This window comes from Maylandia zebra, linkage group LG2, assembly GCF_041146795.1.
Source record: "Maylandia zebra isolate NMK-2024a linkage group LG2, Mzebra_GT3a, whole genome shotgun sequence".
NCBI lineage: Eukaryota > Metazoa > Chordata > Actinopteri > Cichliformes > Cichlidae > Maylandia > Maylandia zebra.
In genome coordinates, this window is record NC_135168.1 from 38,689,321 (window position 1) to 38,706,850 (window position 17,530).

Sequence of the window (17,530 nt, forward strand, 5' to 3'; positions counted from 1 at the left end):
CTTAAATCTGTTTAGTTACATAAAATCTTGCCAAATATCTCAGAGTATAGTAAGAATCACAATAAACATGATGTGGGAGATTATGTTATAGCTCAGTGAAGAAACCTTTTCGTGGATAGCTGTACTTGTATGCCCCCTTTTTGCGTGGCAATAACTATTAACAGTGTTATTCCAGCAGCAGATCTGATAATCAGACTTTTTTCGTGACTCGAAGATTTTGCAAACCAAAGTAATTTAAATACGGAGGACTGTCACATTGGGGTACACAGTATAAGGGGGCACCTTACCACCCTGGTTTAACTACCAGGATGACAGTGAAAATACTTTAAAGCAACACTTAAATATTACTAAAGTAGACATTAATGCTTTTCAAAGGGCATTTAATTGACTATTTGAGGACTTTACTGCACATATTTAAAGTTGAGCCTCTTTGTATACAGATCACATCAAACCTTCATACTCTGTAGCATTGCTGCTCTGTGACCTGCTTCTCTCTCTTGACTCAGGGAGTAGGAACAGTAGACCTGACCCTTCATATATTTGAAATCTTATTCGTAAAACAGATACAGAGATAAGAGGCTTTTATCATTCAGGGAGCATCTGTAACATGATCTGAAAAGTAACCATTAACTAAAGATATTGAGTAAAAGGTACAAGATCTGAGATCCACAAACTTGCACTTAAATATTATACTAGATCTAATTTTTCCTTCTTAAATCAGACTTAATACTATTAACTTTTCAAGGGATTGCACAGGTCAGCACCCTTGTACCTTTTTGATCTTTTCAACTGGTAAATTCCTTCAAGATCATTGAGGTCTGGGGACCAAATGCTCCTAGCTGTCCATATGTCCAGATTAAAGCACAGAGGAGATTGGTCTTTGCTGTGATTGCTCCTGAAATGTGCAACAAACTCCCTCTTCACATCAGGACCTCCCCAACATTAGACACTTTCATAACCAGTTTAAAAACCCACTTTTATTCGTTGGCTTTTAAACCAGAATGAATTCCATTTTGTTTTATTTCTTACTCAAATTTTCTCATTTTATGCTTCTTTTCTTAAATTTTGTCAATTTCATCTCCTTTGATCATCTTAAATGTCTTTGATCAACAGTTGTTTTAAATGTGCTATATGAATAAATTTTACATTAACCAACTTATATGAGAACCACCAATATTATACAATGTTCAGAGCAAGACGGGACACATTCTTTCCAAACAGTCTTTTATTTAAAGTTGCTTCAATGAGGATTTCTTATCGAGTTCCAATGGTGACCTGCCACACTCTGATCAGGTTGTCAGTGTAGCCAGCAAACAGGGTCTGTAAAGAAACCGAGAACATAAAGTCAACGCTCATCAATTTCTGCCGTTTTATAGTCCGATCATATTCAGATAACTGTTTTTAGTGCCCCTCATATTTGCAGGACTGTCACCAGTGGACATCAGAGGTAAAAGTGAATGGGAATAATCACTGGGGGTAAAACACTAAAAGCACCTCTTCTGACAGACATGCTTAATATATGTTTTTCTTACCTGTCCATCAGCAGACCATGCCAGGGAAGTACACTGTGGGGGTTCGGCCTTGCTGTTTGTGCTGATCACTTCCTGTCTCAGCTCGTCCACAATGATCTTGCCCTCCAGATCCTACATGAAAAGAAGAACCAAGAGGTGGTGTGATCACTAACAGGTATAAAACAGTGACTGAAGTTGAGCACCAAAATTTATTATTAAACTAACAAACGAGGTTAGAGCTCAGAAACAGCCTCTGGTTTTCATCATAGAATACAGCTGGCATGTTAGGTTACATCACTGCCCTTTACAACTTTAATTTTTAAACACACAGACCAGAGTGTGAAGCCTTACCCAGATCTTAATGCTGGGTCCAGTGGCAGCACAGAGCCAGTAACGGTTGGGGCTGAAGCAAAGGGCGTTGATCACATCACCGCTGTCCAGGGTGTAGAGGTGCTTGCCTTCATTCAGGTCCCACAGCATGGCCTGGCCATCCTAATGTGGAAGACAGAAGACATCCTTCAGTTCAAACATCTTTGTGTAACATTTAAAGCAAACAGTCACTTTTAAAAATCTTCAGCACTAATGATGATCTCTTTAAGGTGCAGGAATCACTCAGTAACAGCCTCTGGTGTCATCAATATTAAAACAGATGCATGTAAAGAATACATCATAGTTGAAACCTGCAGGCTTTAATTTACTCCTATTAAGTGGAGTAAAAATGATTTAAAAAAAAAAAAAGACATTCAGTTAAACTCTGCCTTACCTTTCCACCAGATGCACACAGGGAGCCATCAGGAGACACGGTCACTGTGTTCAGGTAGCCAGTGTGACCAATGTGGTTGGTCTTCAGCTTGCAGTTGGCCAGGTTCCACACCTATGAGCAAGGGGCACACTATGTTAGGCCTCCACTGTTATAAGCGCCATCGTGTCAGCCTATCTGAGCTTTGCTCTCATAAATAATTCTCATCACTGAGTTCAGTTAAGCCATGCGAAAAGTTTTTAAATCACTGAGCAAACCACACAACACAAAGTTTCCACAAAGGTAACATACCTTAACCATCTTGTCCCAGCCACAGGAGACGATGATGGGGTTGCTGCTGTTGGGGGAGAAGCGAACACAAGACACCCACTCAGTGTGGCCCTCATCCTGCAAAATAAAGAGCTTTGTGAATTCTCAAAGCCAGATTATGAGTTATGCTGGTATTAAAAACGTCACGTGATGCTATTTGGTTTGTGCCCTCATCAATAGTACTCATCAACGAGATCAGGTAATACATGCAAAATTTGTAATAATCATCGAGCAGACAAACCATATAACAAAGTTTTATTATCTGCCAGATCATTTTATCACAATCAGGCAAACAATGTGGGGAAAATGTAGATGTCAACAATAAAGTGCCATCTAGTTGCTTTACATTAAAGCTAGCATCTTTAACTGTTAAGTGTCTCGTTCAAAATAATATTAAGGCATTAAGAAGTGGCTGATAGCTGCAGGAGAGCATTAGATGGAAGTTCACCTGGATGGTGTACTTGCAGACTCCAAGAGTGTTCCACAGCTTGATGGTCTTGTCCCGGGAGCCAGACACGATCTGGCGGTTATCAGCAGAGAAAGCCACGCTCAAAACATCCTTTGTGTGTCCAACGAATCGGCGGGTGGTGAGACCACTAGGAAGAAAAATATGCAGGCATTTCAGATCAACTAAATTACTGCACACCTTAGCATAACCAATCAATGCATGCCTGCTGCCACTGCATCCAAATACTACTGACGAGTCCAAGGCCTAGACATTAATTTAAGAGCCAGAAAAAAAAATTACTACACCAGTTTTTCTTGTGTCTTTGTTTTACAATGCGAACACTGACACTGAAAAATAAAAAATACAACTCAAGATTTTAAAGCTGTGGATGCACAATCCAGCAAAACTGGACCATCTGCACATTTATTACCATCACTGTTTTCAGCATAGATCTTAGGCAGTGAAATGGTGCACACACCCAAAAGCCAGCTATTTGAGGCCATTCAAGAAACACCAATGTTGCTGCTCAACTGAGTTTTCAGTGATAAAAGAAATGAAAAAAATCAAGGAAAACACAACGGCCAGAGGTGAAGAAAAGGACAAACTATGTGGTTTGGGTTCACAAGTAGTCTGTGAAATCACCAAAGAATGCAGCTACACTTACAGTTTCTTCCATACTACTTGCCCTTAATCAGTTAAGCAAAAAAACCCTCTCGTTTTCTGACTTTGCTCCCACACAGTAACAAAAATCAGCTAAATTATGTTCAAACTTCCATTTCCCCTTGATTTTGTGAGTCCAGTGTGCAAATACAGTAACAGCAGCTGATGGATGTGTGATTTTCTGAGCTCATACTAAGGGTAGAGGGTAGGTGATGGGTTTGACAGAACCTGTGCCTGTCTGAGTACAGACCTTCACCCCATTACCTTTGTGGTGGTTCTGTCTGCGTGAGGTCGATCAGACTGCTGAAAAGTCAGTGTGACCTGATCTAGACAACTTAGGCTTTGTTGGTATCAGATCTCATGTACTGATGGCATAGAGAACAATTTGATATTCTGAAACTAACTAAGAAAACACTTCATTTGTAAGACTATTTTTGGCATATAACAGATCTGAGAAACTAGCACTAGGCCTCTTCAAACTCAAGTGATTCATAAAAAATCAAATGTCATTTAGAAGACTTGGCTTTTCACCTGTACTTCTAAACATCTGCCCAGGGGTAAAGACTCCCTGCACTTACGTGGTGAGATCCCACAGGCGGAGGGTCCCGTCCCAGGCTCCGGACAGGGCAAACTGTCCATCAGAGGAGATCACAACATCACTCACAAAGTGAGAGTGACCCTTCAGGGAACGCTGGGGGATACCGTAGTTGGTTTCATCACGGGTCAGTTTCCACATGATGATGGACTTGTCTGAAAAAAAAGCAACACGTTTTCATGTCTCAACGTCCAATATTCATTCAGGAAACGAATAATTTAAGCATCAGCATGCATCGATTGCTAGCACTACATGCACACCTGTTAAACTTCGGATCCACGGGCTCAGTCTACGAAGGTTAGGAGGGTTTTGTTGCTAAATAATTACATTTATTCAGGTAACTAAACGTGCTATAACCCTCCTAACAAGTATGGACATCAACGGGTCTGTTACAGATGACGACAGATAGCGCTAGCGAGCTTAGCTAACCTGCTTCTTTCCAGCTAGTTAGGACCTTTTTTATGTAAAAGTTTGAGCCCTCTTTATCTAATATTACGTGGTTACTCATGTTTTATCTGCTCCTTACACACCAGTTTAAGTATCTGCCTCACATTACAGCGGCAGCAGCTAGCTTAATAATGCTATCTGAGCCATGTTGGCGCAACCGGCGGGGGAAGCCTCACCTCGGGACGCCGACAGGATCATATCGGGGTACTGGGGCGTAGTGGCGATCTGGGTGACCCATCCACTGTGCCCCTTCAGGGTCCCCCTCACTGTCATCTGCTCGGTCATTTTGGCGAGGTTCGGTGGTGCCTTTTGCAAGGATGGATTCGGATTTTTCAGAGGTCCGGGAAAACCTAGGTCCTCATCGCATCTAGGCACAGAGGAAAAGGAAGTTCAGACCCGGATGCAAAAACTAAGAGGGGGTGAGAGGCCCGCGGAGGATTCTGGGATATGTGAACTTCAGCCCATTACACAGCGACGTGTGTAAAAAGAAACGAAAACAAAACCTCTATTACTACCTCTAGTATGTGCTACAGATTATGTTAAATTCATGCTCTCTATGTGCGTCATATTTAGTAAAAGTTTTGATAAAAATGGTCCTCAAAAAGCCCCGAAAACAAACAAACAAACATGTAAAACAACAATCATAAAAATGTATCAAGGTACATTTTTCATAATAATAATAATAATAATAATAATAATAATAATAATAATAATAATAATAAATAAAACACAAAACGCAGTTATAGTCATTTTTGTTAATGCTCTCTACCCAAATAGAAATTGAGCTTAATTCATGTAACGTCTAATACTTGTATTTACGTACAACCTATTTTATTGCTCATCAAAGAAGAAGAAGAAGAAAAGGAATTGTTGCCTGGCTCTAAATGCTTTCAATACTTAATATAGTTGTGTATTTCCTAATTAGTTTTCATTTTTATTTCATATTGACGTATTGTTTTTAATTCAGTTTAGTTTCAGGTTTTGTTTATTGCTTCCAAATGTTTAGTTTAGTTTTTAATAGATTTAGTTTTAGTCTCTTGTTGTATGGAGGACATATGCCAGATGCAAGGTTTAGGCAATTCACTACAGGTATTCAAATAAAAACAAACCTTTTTTTTTTTAAACAATTAACTCTTTTTAGTTTAGTTTTTGTATTAGCCAGGTCTGTGTTGTATATTTTTCATGGTATGAAACTATGAGCAGCAGAATTCATTCTTTTTGCATACAGTGTGTGAATTCTTCCACTTCAGTGATTGAATTATGGATTATTTCATTTTGATCTGGATTCTAATCTGTATTTTTCTTCTTCACTTCTTCACTTTATATTGTCATTCAGAATTTTTTTTTTACACCCGTTGAGGGTTTTTTTTATAATTGTTCAGACGTGTGCGAAGCTTTGCTTTTAATTATAGCACCCTCTAGGGGCGAAATGCTTTGTCACAGGCGCGGGTATTTAATCCCGAGTGATTGTGTATATGTCAGATGCTCATGACAGACCTAATCAAAGACGTTTTTTTAAACTGTTTATTTTACCAAAAGACAGAGCTCCTCAGAAACACTTCTTTGATACTCAAATTTCATATCAAAGTGCCTGCTGTCAAAGAGTGTAGACAGCAAGAGCTCAGTAATCAGTGAAGTGTACCATATGTAAACATTGGTGTAATCACAACGAATGATCTAATGGTTCTGCTCCATTACAGCATCTCAGAAAATATTTAAAAATGAAATAATTGTAGTCTTAGATGATTTGACATAGAAATAACAATATCACATCTTTCCATGCTTAAAGTTTTGGTCGGTTTTGTTTAGGTGACAGTGTTTCTGTTGTGGTTAATGCCAACTTCTTTATGTATAAATATAGGCAGCACGGTGGCACGGTGGTTAGCACTGTTGCCTCACAGCAAGAAGGTCCTGAGTTCAATTCTACCATCAGGCCGGGGTCTTTCTGTGTGGAGTTTGCATGTTCTCCCTGTGTTTGTGTGGGTTCTCCCTGGGTACTCCGGCTTCCTTCCAAAGACATGCACTTTGTGGGGATAGGTTAATTGAACAATCTAAATTGCCCATAGGTGTGAATGTGACTGGTTGTCTGTCTCTGTGTGTTAGTCCTGCGACCTGTCCAGGGTCGCCTCTTGCCCTATGACAGCTGGGATAGGATCCAGCGCCCCCTGCGACCCTGAAAAGGATAAGTGGAAGCAAATGGACAGTGATGGCCTTCTGTCTTGCGTACACCTAACATTCGATCACTCATATAACTGCTGAAACACAAACAAAAACTATCCCACCTCATAAAGTTAATTACTGTTTAAGGTTCATTTGGTTAACAAACTGAAAATCTTTGGTTGTGTCTCTCTCATTTTTTGTCTTGGCTCTTTAGCCAATGAATTGCAATATCTGTTGACTATGACTTTTGTAATGCCTCAAAAGTAAATCCACAGGTCTTAGTCTTTAAACAAGACTAAGACCTGTGACAACGTAAAAAATGTTTGCACAGATCTTAGACTCCCTTTTAGTATTTCTATTCTGTCCCATTTATTTTTTAGACTTTCTAGCTTTTGGCTTTTGGTAAAATCTAATGCAAATATCAATGGGTCCAAAACAATGAATCCTACTGATTTTCACATCCTCAAAGTCCTTCTGCATAGGCACGTGACCAAATACATGAAAAACAAAGTTGTGTTTTGTGTGTACTAATAAACATGAGCCATTTTGAAATGATTTTTTATATATATATATATATATATATATATATATATATATATATATATATATATATATATATATATATATATACATACATACATACATACATACATACATACATACATACATACATACATACATACATACATACATACATACATACATACATACATACATACATACATACATACATACATACATACATACATACATACATACATACATACATACATACATACATACATACATACATACATACATACACACACACACACACACACACACACCATAGGTCCCTCATCCTATTCATGTAGCCCCCCCCCCCCAGACATAGAGGACAGTTACAAGTACTTGGGGATCCCACAGGCGAATGGGAACCATGAAGAGGCCGCTAGAAAAGCTGCAACCACCAAGTACCTGCAGAGGGTCAGGCAAGTCCTGAGGAGTCAGCTGAATGGTAAGAACAAGATCCGGGCCATCAACACGTACGCCCTGCCCGTGATCAGGTACCCTGCTGGGGTAATAGGCTGGCCAAAGGAGGAGATAGAAGCCACTGACATAAAGACAAGAAAGCTCCTTACCATGCATGGAGGGTTTCACCCCAAATCCAGCACCCTGAGGCTGTACGCTAAGCGGAAGGAAGGGGGCCGGGGACTGGTGAGTGTCAGCACCACAGTCCAGGATGAGACAACGAACATCCAAGAATACATTAGGAAGATGGCCCCAACTGACCGAGTGCTCAGTGAATACCTCAGGCAGCAGAAACCCAAGAAAGAGGAGGGAGACGAGGAACCATCATGGAAGGACAGGCCCCTGCACGGTATGTACCACCGGCAGATAGAGGAGGTGGCTGATATCCAGAAATCCTACCAGTGGCTGGACAAAGCTGGACTGAAAGACAGCACAGAGGCACTAATCATGGCAGCACAAGAACAAGCTCTGAGCACAAGATCCATAGAGGCTGGGGTCTATCACACCAGGCAAGACCCCAGGTGCAGGCTGTGTAAAGATGCCCCAGAGACAATCCAGCACATAACAGCAGGGTGCAAGATGCTAGCAGGCAAGGCATACATGGAACGCCATAACCAAGTGGCCGGCATAGTGTACAGGAACATCTGTGCCGAGTATAACCTGGAAGTCCCGAGGTCAAAATGGGAGATGCCCCCAAGGGTGGTGGAGAATGACCGAGCTAAGATCCTGTGGGACTTCCAGATACAGACGGACAAAATGGTGGTGGCTAACCAACCGGACATAGTGGTGGTAGACAAACAGAAGAAGACGGCCGTAGTTATCGATGTAGCGGTTCCGAATGACAGCAATATCAGGAAGAAGGAAGACGAGAAGCTGGAGAAATACCAAGGGCTCAGAGAAGAGCTCGAGAGGATGTGGAGGGTGAAGGTAACGGTGGTCCCCGTGGTAATCGGAGCACTAGGTGCGGTGACTCCCAAGCTAGGCGAGTGGCTCCAGCAGATCCCGGGAATATGGAAGAAATATAGTATCATCAGAATTCAAGTATTTTTAGACATTGAATTTATGACACTGAATTTTTATCCTCCAAATTTCCCTGCAAAAATATTCACCTGCAAAAATTCACCTGCAAAAAATTCACCTGCAAAAATTCACCTGAAAAAAATTCACCTGCAAAAATTCACCTGAAGAAAATTCACCTGCAAAAATTCACCTGCAAAAGTGATGAACTTTAATGACCCAAGCCAGAGCAATCAGCACCAGATCGAGTCGAGTGGCTCTCAGCCAATTAAATTACGCTGTTTGATCACATGACACCGTTAGCCAGCAGTGTGTCTCCTAAAAGAGAGCTGTTTAAAGGTGAGTGATTAAGTTTTTCTCCTAAATAGAGATCATTACAGAACGCCTAGTCCTACTTAAAATCCCATTTATTATTATTTTTTTTTTTATCATCTACTCGAACTAAGGAAAACGTTTGACTAACTCAAAGACAATTTCCACGCCTCCCCTGCCTGACTGCAGAGGCAGTTTTGAATTTAGGAGCGCCAAGATGGCAGCGGCAAACCCTGGCGGCTCTCCGGTGAGTATATATATATGTGTGTGTGTGTATATATATATATATATATATATATATATATATATATATATATATATTTATCTTCAAGTTTGTCTTTTGAAACCTTAATTTTATTTAAATCCGTTGCTCACGTATAAAGTACACAGACGGGGTCTTTGCTCAACTCGTCTGAGGCGTGTCTCACTAAGCGCTACATGCTAGCATCCTGCTAACCGAGCTACCCTTTACATGCTGTGCTTTAGAAAATAGGATACTCGTTAAAAAAAATACTCCGCAGATATTGATAGATAGACGAACACTGCAAATATAATGTTGGAAACGAGAACGGCCTTTGGTGAAGGGGTAAAATACACCATGAATAGAGCCATAGAGTGAATGGCTGCCATGGTTGCAGAACAGCCTGATTTAATGACAAGAATGGGGAAGAGTGAGGTGAAGTGAACCACAGCCACAAAACACGGTCAGACAAGGCGGCAAAAGGGCAGTGATCTGTCCGTCAGTATGAAGTTGGTGTGTGCTTTGGTGAACAAAAACTCCAGACTGGTAGCAGGAAGATGGGAGACTCATGTTTCACTGGAATAGTGGTGAATTAAAACATCCTTTGTTGGGGACATTTCGGTGTAAATGCATCCATACAGGCAAGACAGAGGCAGACTAGACAGTGAAGAAAACAAGGCAAACATTAGAAATATAAAAACGGAAATATAGGATGAGTCGGGGATGAGTTCCTGCCCCAAGTGGAGGAGTTCAAGTATCTCGGGGTCTTGTTCGCGAGTGATGGGAGAAGGGAGCTGGAGATCGACAGACGGATTGGGGCTGCAGCTGCAGTAATGCGGACGCTGCACCGGTCCGTCGTGGTGAAGAGGGAGCTGAGTGTAAAAGCGAAGCTCTCAATTTACCGGTCGATCTACGTCCCTACCCTCACCTATGGCCTTTACATGACTAACGTCCCCTCTTCTCCCTACCTCACATTAGCCCCCATCTTTCTTCCAGGTGGAAAAGACCCGTCACCTTCTGGGAGAGGCGGCTCCCGTGGGAACAGCTCCCACCACCAAGTCCCTGAGTGAGTCTCTGTCCCCCAGCGTGAGCTCCAGCACTCTGTCCACGTCCACCTCCGCCTCCTCGCAGATCTCCAGCACCACCTTTGAAAGCGTGAGAAGGAGCTGGCCACCAAGGTGAGAAAAACGTGGGCTTAGTGGGCGTTCTTGTTGCTGCCTTCTTCCTTCTCTGCTCGGAGCTGATCGGTCTTGTTCCTGTTGTGTTGTAGTGCCTGCGCCTTCTGACACACACCTTCAATACTGAATACAACCAGCTGGTGAACAGCATCAGTGACTGCAAGGTGAGAAATAATACAAAGAAATAAAAAAATAGCCTTTCTGTGTCACATCAGGGAGTTCCTATATTGACGTCTACCTCATCCTGCTGTTGTTTCACTTCAGCTTTCTCTCATCTCACCGATCGGACGTGATCCATCCGTGACGAGCTTCAGCAGTGCCACCCTCACCCCTTCCTCTACCTGCCCCTCTCTCTCGGACTCCCGCTGTGGCTCCATGGGCCAGAAGTAAACATATTTTTAGGAACATTGACCTCGATCTGCAAACGGTTATTGACAGGTTATCCATTTGATTCTAACTTGGTGTGATTTGTGTTAAAGGACCCCTGAGAACAGCTCACGTGCCTCCAGTCCCTCCTGCTCAGACTGTGAAAACTTCCCGATGGTTCCCACTCTGGAGACCTCCTTCCTTGCGCGGGCTGCAAAAGAACGAGTTCCTGAACTTGGTGCCTGATATTGAAGAAATGCGACCAGGGTGAGTAATGCCATATTAACCCAAATACTGTCACTATGACATGTGTCTCACAGACCAAATGTAAGTCGACACTCATGTTCTCTAGTTCAAGCAGAAATGATGTGGATCGATTCAAATTCCTGAGCCTGGATGATTTCAGCTGGAAACAAACCAACTCTGCTTCTTCCTCAGATAATTCAATTCAATTCAATTCAATTTTATTTATATAGCGCCAAATCACAACAAAAGTCGCCTCAAGGCGCTTCATAGATAATAATAATGGATTGGATTTATATAGCGCTTTTCAAGGCACCCAAAGCACTTTACATTTACAAGCCATTATTCATTCACTCTCACATTCACACACACTGGTGGAGGCAAGCTACGGTTGTAGCCACAGCTGCCCTGGGGCAGACTGACAGAAGCGAGGCTGGCATATCGCGCCATCGGCCCCTCTGGCTAACACCAGTAGGCCGTAGGGTAAAGTGTCTTGCCCAAGGACACAACGACCAGGACAGAGAGCCCGGGGATCGAACCGGCGACCTTCCGGTTACAGATACAGAGAAAAACCCAACAATCATATGACCCCCTATGAGCAAGCACTTGGGCGACAGTGGGAAGTAAAAACTCCCCTTTAACAGGAAGAAACCTCCAGCAGAACCAGGCTCAGGGAGGGGCGGGACCATCTGCTGCGACCAGTTGGGGTGAGAGAAGGAAAACAGGATAAAGACATGCTGTGGAAGAGAGACAGAGGTTAATAACAGATATGATTCAATGCAGAGAGGTCTATTAATGCATAGTGAGTGAGAAAGGTGACTGGAAAGGAAAAACTCAATGCATCATGGGAATCCCCGGCAACTATGCAAGTTGTAAACAGTTGTAGGATTAAAGATTATTGAATGTACAGAATGATTATTTACACAGAGCTATACAGTAGTGCAGTTAAGATAAGTGAGGGTGTAGATAGTTTCTACAGAGGCTATATAAAGTGCTAGTGGTTGTGAGTGGTGGTTCAGTCCATGTTATTATTGTGTTTGAGGGTACAGTTGTCCATTGTGGGTGTGTGTATGTTCAGTGCATGAGTTTAACGTGGGTCAGATGTCAGGAGGCAGAGTTCAGGAGTCTGACAGCTGTGGGGAAGTAGCTGTTCCGGTACCTGGTGGTCTTAGTCCGGAGGCTCCTGTGGCGCCTCCCAGAGGGCAGGAGGGTGAAGAGTCCATGTGATGGGTGACTGGGGTCTTTGATGATTTTCCCAGCCCTTTTCAGACACCGCTTCCTGTAGATGTCCTTTATGGCAGGAAGTGGTGCTCCGGCGATGCGCTGGGCAGTTTTCACGACCCTCTGCAACGCCTTCCGGTCCGAGGCAGAGCAGTTCCCGTACCAGACTGTTATACAGTTGGTCAGGATGCTCTCGATGGTGCAGCGATAGAAGTTCACCAGGGTGTCTGAGGACAGGTGGTTCTTCCTCAGAGTCCTCAAGAAGAAGAGGCGCTGGTGAGCCTTCTTGACCAGCTTGGAGCAGTTGGTCGTCCAGGTGAGATCCTCGGAGATGTGGACTCCCAGGAACTTGAAGCTGCTCACACGCTCCACAGCCGTCCCCTTAATGTGGATGGGTGGATGTGGGTCAGCATTCCTCCTGTAGTCCACGATGAGCTCCTTGGTCTTCTCGGTGTTAAGCAGCAGGTTGTTTGTGTCGCACCACTCAGCCAGACGATCCACCTCCTCCCTGTAGGTGGCCTCATCGTTGTCACTGATGAGGCCAATCACCGTGGTGTCATCTGCAAACTTAATGATGGTGTTGGAACCATCAGCAGGTCTGCAGTCGTGGGTGAAGAGGGAGTAGAGGAAAGGGCTCATCACACAGCCTTGTGGTACACCGGTGTTCATTGTGATGGTAGATGAGCAGTGGTTATCCAGCCGGACATGTTGGGGGCGGTTGGTCAGGAAGTCCAGTAACCATTTGCAGATGAGGGAACTGATGCCCAGGTCTGTCAGTTTCCTGATGAGTTGTGAGGGGTGGATTGTATTGAATGCTGAACTGAAGTCTATAAACAGCATTCTGGCGTAGGTGTTGTTGTTGTCCAGGTGTGAGAGGACAGAGTGCAGTGCGATGGAGACTGCATCCTCTGTGCTCCTCTTCTGGTGGTATGCAAATTGGTGGGGGTCCAGGGTGGGGGGGAGACAGGATTTGAAGTGTGCTAGGACCAGCTGCTCTAAGCACTTAGCTATTTACAGTTCATAACAAGAGACAAGGCACCATTTCTCTCCTTTGTGTTCCAGTCATCACAGCAGATTAAACTTTTAAAATATTTGCAAATAGTATAAAGAAATATATAAAGAAGTAAAACAGTAATTTATTAATACTTAGAAATACTAAAACTTACATTTGTCAGCAAAAACTGCTGCCATCTGAACTGAAACGTTACAAACCAGCTTACCCACAATCTGTGTATTTTTCTATGCTGGCTACTTAAATTGGCATCCAACAAGCTATTTGCTTTAATCTTTTATTAGACAAAGGCTGACTGGTTAGTTCAAGCTTCAACTGCATCCAAAGGACTGAAAATGTTTTAACACAGTGACTGAACTTGATTGAAGTCTCCGTAGTTTGTTGAATCTGTTTCGAGTGACTTATTTTCACAATTCCAGGAATTTTTAAAAGGCACCAAAAAGCATTACAATGCTGAGCTCGAGTCTGTGGACTTCAAAGGAAATGCAGAGGAGGCCAGGGTCCACATCAACAGCTGGGTGGAGAAGCAGACACAAGGTAAGCATAATGTAACTTTAAATGATCTCCACTGTAAATCCTTGGGGATCAGTTGTGTTGTGTTCAGTTGAGACATTATTACCGGATTGTCCACCGTCCACATTATTTTCTGTTTCCAGTTCTTCCAGTCTAATTTCTATTCAGTATTAAGCAGCACTATCTCTGGGTTTTACTGTTTGGTTTCATGCTATTAATAAAACCATCACAGCAGTATGTTGCTGTAAATAGCAGGCCAATTCTTCTATTCTTATTATATTATGTGATGGGTACTTCTACTTTGATCACTTGTGTCTTTAACATATTTTTATTTTTCAGGCCCATTTAGGATTGGCTGCTATTGATTCTATATCTTTATATTATCTTAAGTGCAGCAGGAAATTCATTCATTGTTTTTATAAAAGCGCGATACAAATACAGGCCATTTATAAATCTACCATCTATAATAATAGGATACAAGGACTTTCCATGAGGGTTATAGGACTGTGGTGCCACCTGCTGGAAATGAGACAATCTTAATCCCATTATTTTTGTAGGAGCCATTTTTGGGTTGATACCTCATGTTGCCGCTAGAGGTAACCTTTTTAAGTTTCTTTTTCTTTCTTTTTTTTTTTTTTTTTTTTACTTTATTTAACAAACAATGAGTATACAACATACGAACAGATGAAGTATACAAAACAACAGAACATGAACACAAAAAGCCAAGAGTAAAAGAAAAGGGTAACAATTATAAGAATACACATACATGTATTGTTTTGAGAGCCTTTGTGTTGGTGGAGTCTGATATTGATTGTATGTACATTTCCACATCCTTAAAATAATGACAGAAATATGGTGTTTTGTTAGTAAACTTACATTTATGGATAAAAAATGTAGCTAAAAGTATGAACAAATTCATCATAAAAAACATTTCTCATACTTCTTGGGGAACTTAAACAAACAGAATAAAACATTTTCCCATCGTAAAGAAAACTCCCTTAAAATATGGACAATAACAAACCTGCTAAATTCCTTCCAGAATCTCTGTGTAAAAGAACAGTACCAAAAAAGATGCGTCACAGTTTCTGGATGATCCCCACAGAAAGTACAATTAGTATTTATGTCCCTTTTAAATTTTACCATGTAGTGACTGGCTGGATAACATTTATGTAGAATTTTAAATGAGACTTCTTTCACCTTATTTACAATCAAATATTTATGGGGGACCATCCAGACTGTCTTCCACTTGATATCTGGAACATATCGGTTCCAATAAGATGTTATATATGGGAGAGAGACGATATCTTCTTGGAATAAACTACGTATTCTCTTATTGCTGTTACCAAGTTCCTGTGAAAAGCAGATTTTTCCTATTGGTGACTCAGCTGGATCAGGGAGAGTGACTGAGGTAGATATTGAGCTGTCAGTGTTTTTATATAACATTAAAGTCCCTGAGGGTGTGGCACCAAGCACCACTGAGGATTCCACCTTTTTAAGTTTCTGTATGGTAGGTTTATGTAAGGTATTTAAGGTGGACGCACGTAATCAGCGTCAGGTGTGTTGTTAATCATAAGAAGGCAAAACGTTTGTGACCGCTGCGCTTTTATCTTAAAATGTTTGGAACAAAGACCAAAAAGGACAAGATAAGTACTGCTGGAGTTATTGGACTGTTTAATTAATTCATGCATACCAGAAGCATCGCGTCACCCCCGCTAACAACCACCTCAGTGGCTTCAAGCCTACGCTTGAATTTTTGTTTTGTTCCCTGTTATACTGATCATAAAGCTTTTTCCCCCTTTTTTTAAAATAAAAACCATCTTGCTGTTGCCCTGTTTTCTGATTTTATAGCTGAAGATGTTGTACAGTAACTAGTGCATCTTTGGTAATAGTTAATAGTTTTCATAAATTCTTTTTACCAGATAAAATCAAGGACTTGCTAAGCCAGGATGCAGTGGGTAGCCTGACGAAGCTGGTTCTCGTGAATGCCATTTACTTCAAGGGCAGCTGGAACACGCAGTTTAAGGAGGAGAAGACTGCTGATGTGCAGTTTCGACTGAACAAGGTAACAGTGCAGAAAGGCAGCATAGGATGGTGCAGTTATACTTTGATCTGTCATACTACAAACGAGCTGTGGATTTTGCTGAATGAGAACATAAAGCCTGGAGCTCTGAGGGGATAAAATCGTGCTTTTAGGACGATCACTTTCCAACTTTATGCAGTTATGCAATGCAGTTTATTATTCATGTAATATCCAATAAGTTCTCAAATAAATCTCAAACAACAGCACATCACAAACTTCGGCTAACAAGAACAAATTGTGTTGTGACGTGTGCTCTACATCCAAATCCACTCAATGGCTGGAATAAAACCATGACAGAACTTTTTGAGATCATTTTGAGACTAAACACAAAAAACATTTCTCTTGTCTCCCCTATTTTTCAGAACGACACTAAGCCGGTGAAGATGATGCAGCAGAAAAGTAAATTTCCTTTTGCGACCATTCCTGAGGCCAACTGCAAGGTAACATCCATCACTTTCAGCTTATTACAGGATTTCACCAGCATGATCTAAAACTTGTCTTTTACAAATATCAGCCTAAATTTCTAGATTAGGAAGTCAGATCATCTTTGATGGAGTAATAAATAAAAACAATGTTTCTGGACAGATTCTTGAGATGCCGTATAAAGGAAATGACCTCAGCATGCTCATATTCCTGCCTAATGACATAGAAGATGATACCACAGGCTTGGAAAAGGTAAGATGCACTTACCAGTACTTTAATGTCCAGTTTCAATCAGACAAGCTAGTGACACTGTATCCACACAGCTGGAGAAGGAGCTGACCTATCAGAACTTTGTGGACTGGACTCGCCCAGACATGAGCCCCAACGAGGTTGATGTCAAGCTCCCTCGATTTAAGATGGAGAAGTATGACTTGGAGAAAATCCTGACCAACATGGGAATGGAGAACGCTTTTGACATCTACAAGAGAGACTTCTCTGGTGAGAAATATTGCACCAATGAGACACACTGAATCAATTATACAGTTATATTGAGAGCACAAAAACTGCAAAACATCATCTGTTAAAGAATAAAACACAACTGATTTCTGGGCTCTTCATCTACTAGGAATGTCTCCAGCAAATGACCTGATAGTGTCCAAAGTTGTCCACAAGGCTTTGGTGGATGTAAATGAAGAAGGAGCTGAGGCTGCTGCTGCCACTGGGGTTGACATGGAAATCCGCTCTATAATGATTCCCGCTGAGTTTGTTGCCGACCATCCCTTCATCTTCTTCATCCGACATAAACCCACCAAGAGCATTCTCTTTGTGGGCCGGTACTGCTCACCCGAGTAAACACGAGCTGACATTGACATGAATTAAACATAAAACATTATATACAGTATAAGATTTTGTAAGGTAAACCTAGTTCATACAAATGAAGTAAAGAAAAGTTATTAAAACAAAACGTGCCTTGCTGTTTATTCTTTCAGTGTCCCACAGTAGCACATTTCCTGCTAGGAAAAT

The 17,530-nt window shown here is 41.7% G+C and overlaps 3 protein-coding genes across 8 annotated transcripts; 2 read left to right on the plus strand and 1 right to left on the minus strand.

Moving 5' to 3' along the window:
• Positions 1–1,207: 1,207 nt before the first annotated feature.
• rack1 (receptor for activated C kinase 1) lies at positions 1,208–5,123 on the minus strand. Its single transcript, XM_004540890.4, has 8 exons — positions 4,907–5,123; positions 4,267–4,438; positions 3,029–3,176; positions 2,563–2,658; positions 2,275–2,385; positions 1,863–2,003; positions 1,533–1,643; positions 1,208–1,320 (listed from the first exon to the last, which is right to left on the minus strand). Exons 1-8 carry the CDS (start codon positions 5,013–5,015, stop codon positions 1,255–1,257), a joined length of 954 nt encoding a protein of 317 aa, XP_004540947.1. The 5' UTR covers positions 5,016–5,123; the 3' UTR covers positions 1,208–1,254.
• Positions 5,124–8,749: 3,626 nt separating this feature from the next.
• On the plus strand, positions 8,750–11,009 carry LOC112434912 (uncharacterized). 6 transcript variants are annotated; one of them, XM_076873226.1, is made up of 5 exons: positions 8,750–9,257; positions 9,365–9,477; positions 10,450–10,649; positions 10,742–10,813; positions 10,914–11,009. In XM_076873226.1, exons 1-4 carry the CDS (start codon positions 9,209–9,211, stop codon positions 10,755–10,757), a joined length of 378 nt encoding a protein of 125 aa, XP_076729341.1. In that variant the 5' UTR covers positions 8,750–9,208; the 3' UTR covers positions 10,758–10,813; positions 10,914–11,009. The 6 variants fall into 6 exon arrangements, with proteins under 6 accessions (XP_076729341.1, XP_076729349.1, XP_076729355.1 ...); XM_076873234.1 differs by having other exon boundaries at positions 9,420–9,477; XM_076873240.1 differs by having other exon boundaries at positions 9,420–9,477; positions 10,468–10,649.
• A 15-nt stretch (positions 11,010–11,024) lies between these two features.
• On the plus strand, positions 11,025–17,471 carry LOC112436153 (leukocyte elastase inhibitor-like). The gene is made up of 8 exons (XM_076877315.1): positions 11,025–11,028; positions 11,129–11,282; positions 13,889–14,028; positions 15,924–16,066; positions 16,447–16,524; positions 16,670–16,759; positions 16,831–17,005; positions 17,133–17,471. The coding sequence occupies exons 1-8, from the start codon at positions 11,025–11,027 to the stop codon at positions 17,357–17,359; spliced, it is 1,011 nt and encodes a 336-aa protein (XP_076733430.1). The 3' UTR covers positions 17,360–17,471.
• Positions 17,472–17,530: the final 59 nt, after the last annotated feature.

Excerpts from the sequence above, each read along its gene's own strand:
- LOC112436153 (XM_076877315.1), top strand. Across the intron at positions 11,283-13,888 it reads ATTGAAGAAATGCGACCAGG|TGACTTATTTTCACAATTCC; the intron begins GTGAGTAATGCC and ends ATCTGTTTCGAG. Across the intron at positions 16,067-16,446 it reads TGCAGTTTCGACTGAACAAG|AACGACACTAAGCCGGTGAA; the intron begins GTAACAGTGCAG and ends CCTATTTTTCAG.
- LOC112434912 (XM_076873226.1), top strand. The coding sequence starts at position 9,209 with ATGACACCGTTAGCCAGCAGTGTGTCTCCTAAAAGAGAGCTGTTTAAA. Across the intron at positions 9,258-9,364 it reads TAAAAGAGAGCTGTTTAAAG|GAAAACGTTTGACTAACTCA; the intron begins GTGAGTGATTAA and ends ACTCGAACTAAG. Across the intron at positions 9,478-10,449 it reads CAAACCCTGGCGGCTCTCCG|CCCCCATCTTTCTTCCAGGT; the intron begins GTGAGTATATAT and ends ACCTCACATTAG.
- rack1 (XM_004540890.4), bottom strand. The coding sequence starts at position 5,015 with ATGACCGAGCAGATGACAGTGAGGGGGACCCTGAAGGGGCACAGTGGA. Across the intron at positions 2,659-3,028 it reads TCTGCAAGTACACCATCCAG|GATGAGGGCCACACTGAGTG; the intron begins GTGAACTTCCAT and ends TTTATTTTGCAG. Across the intron at positions 1,644-1,862 it reads GACCCAGCATTAAGATCTGG|GATCTGGAGGGCAAGATCAT; the intron begins GTAAGGCTTCAC and ends CTTTTCATGTAG.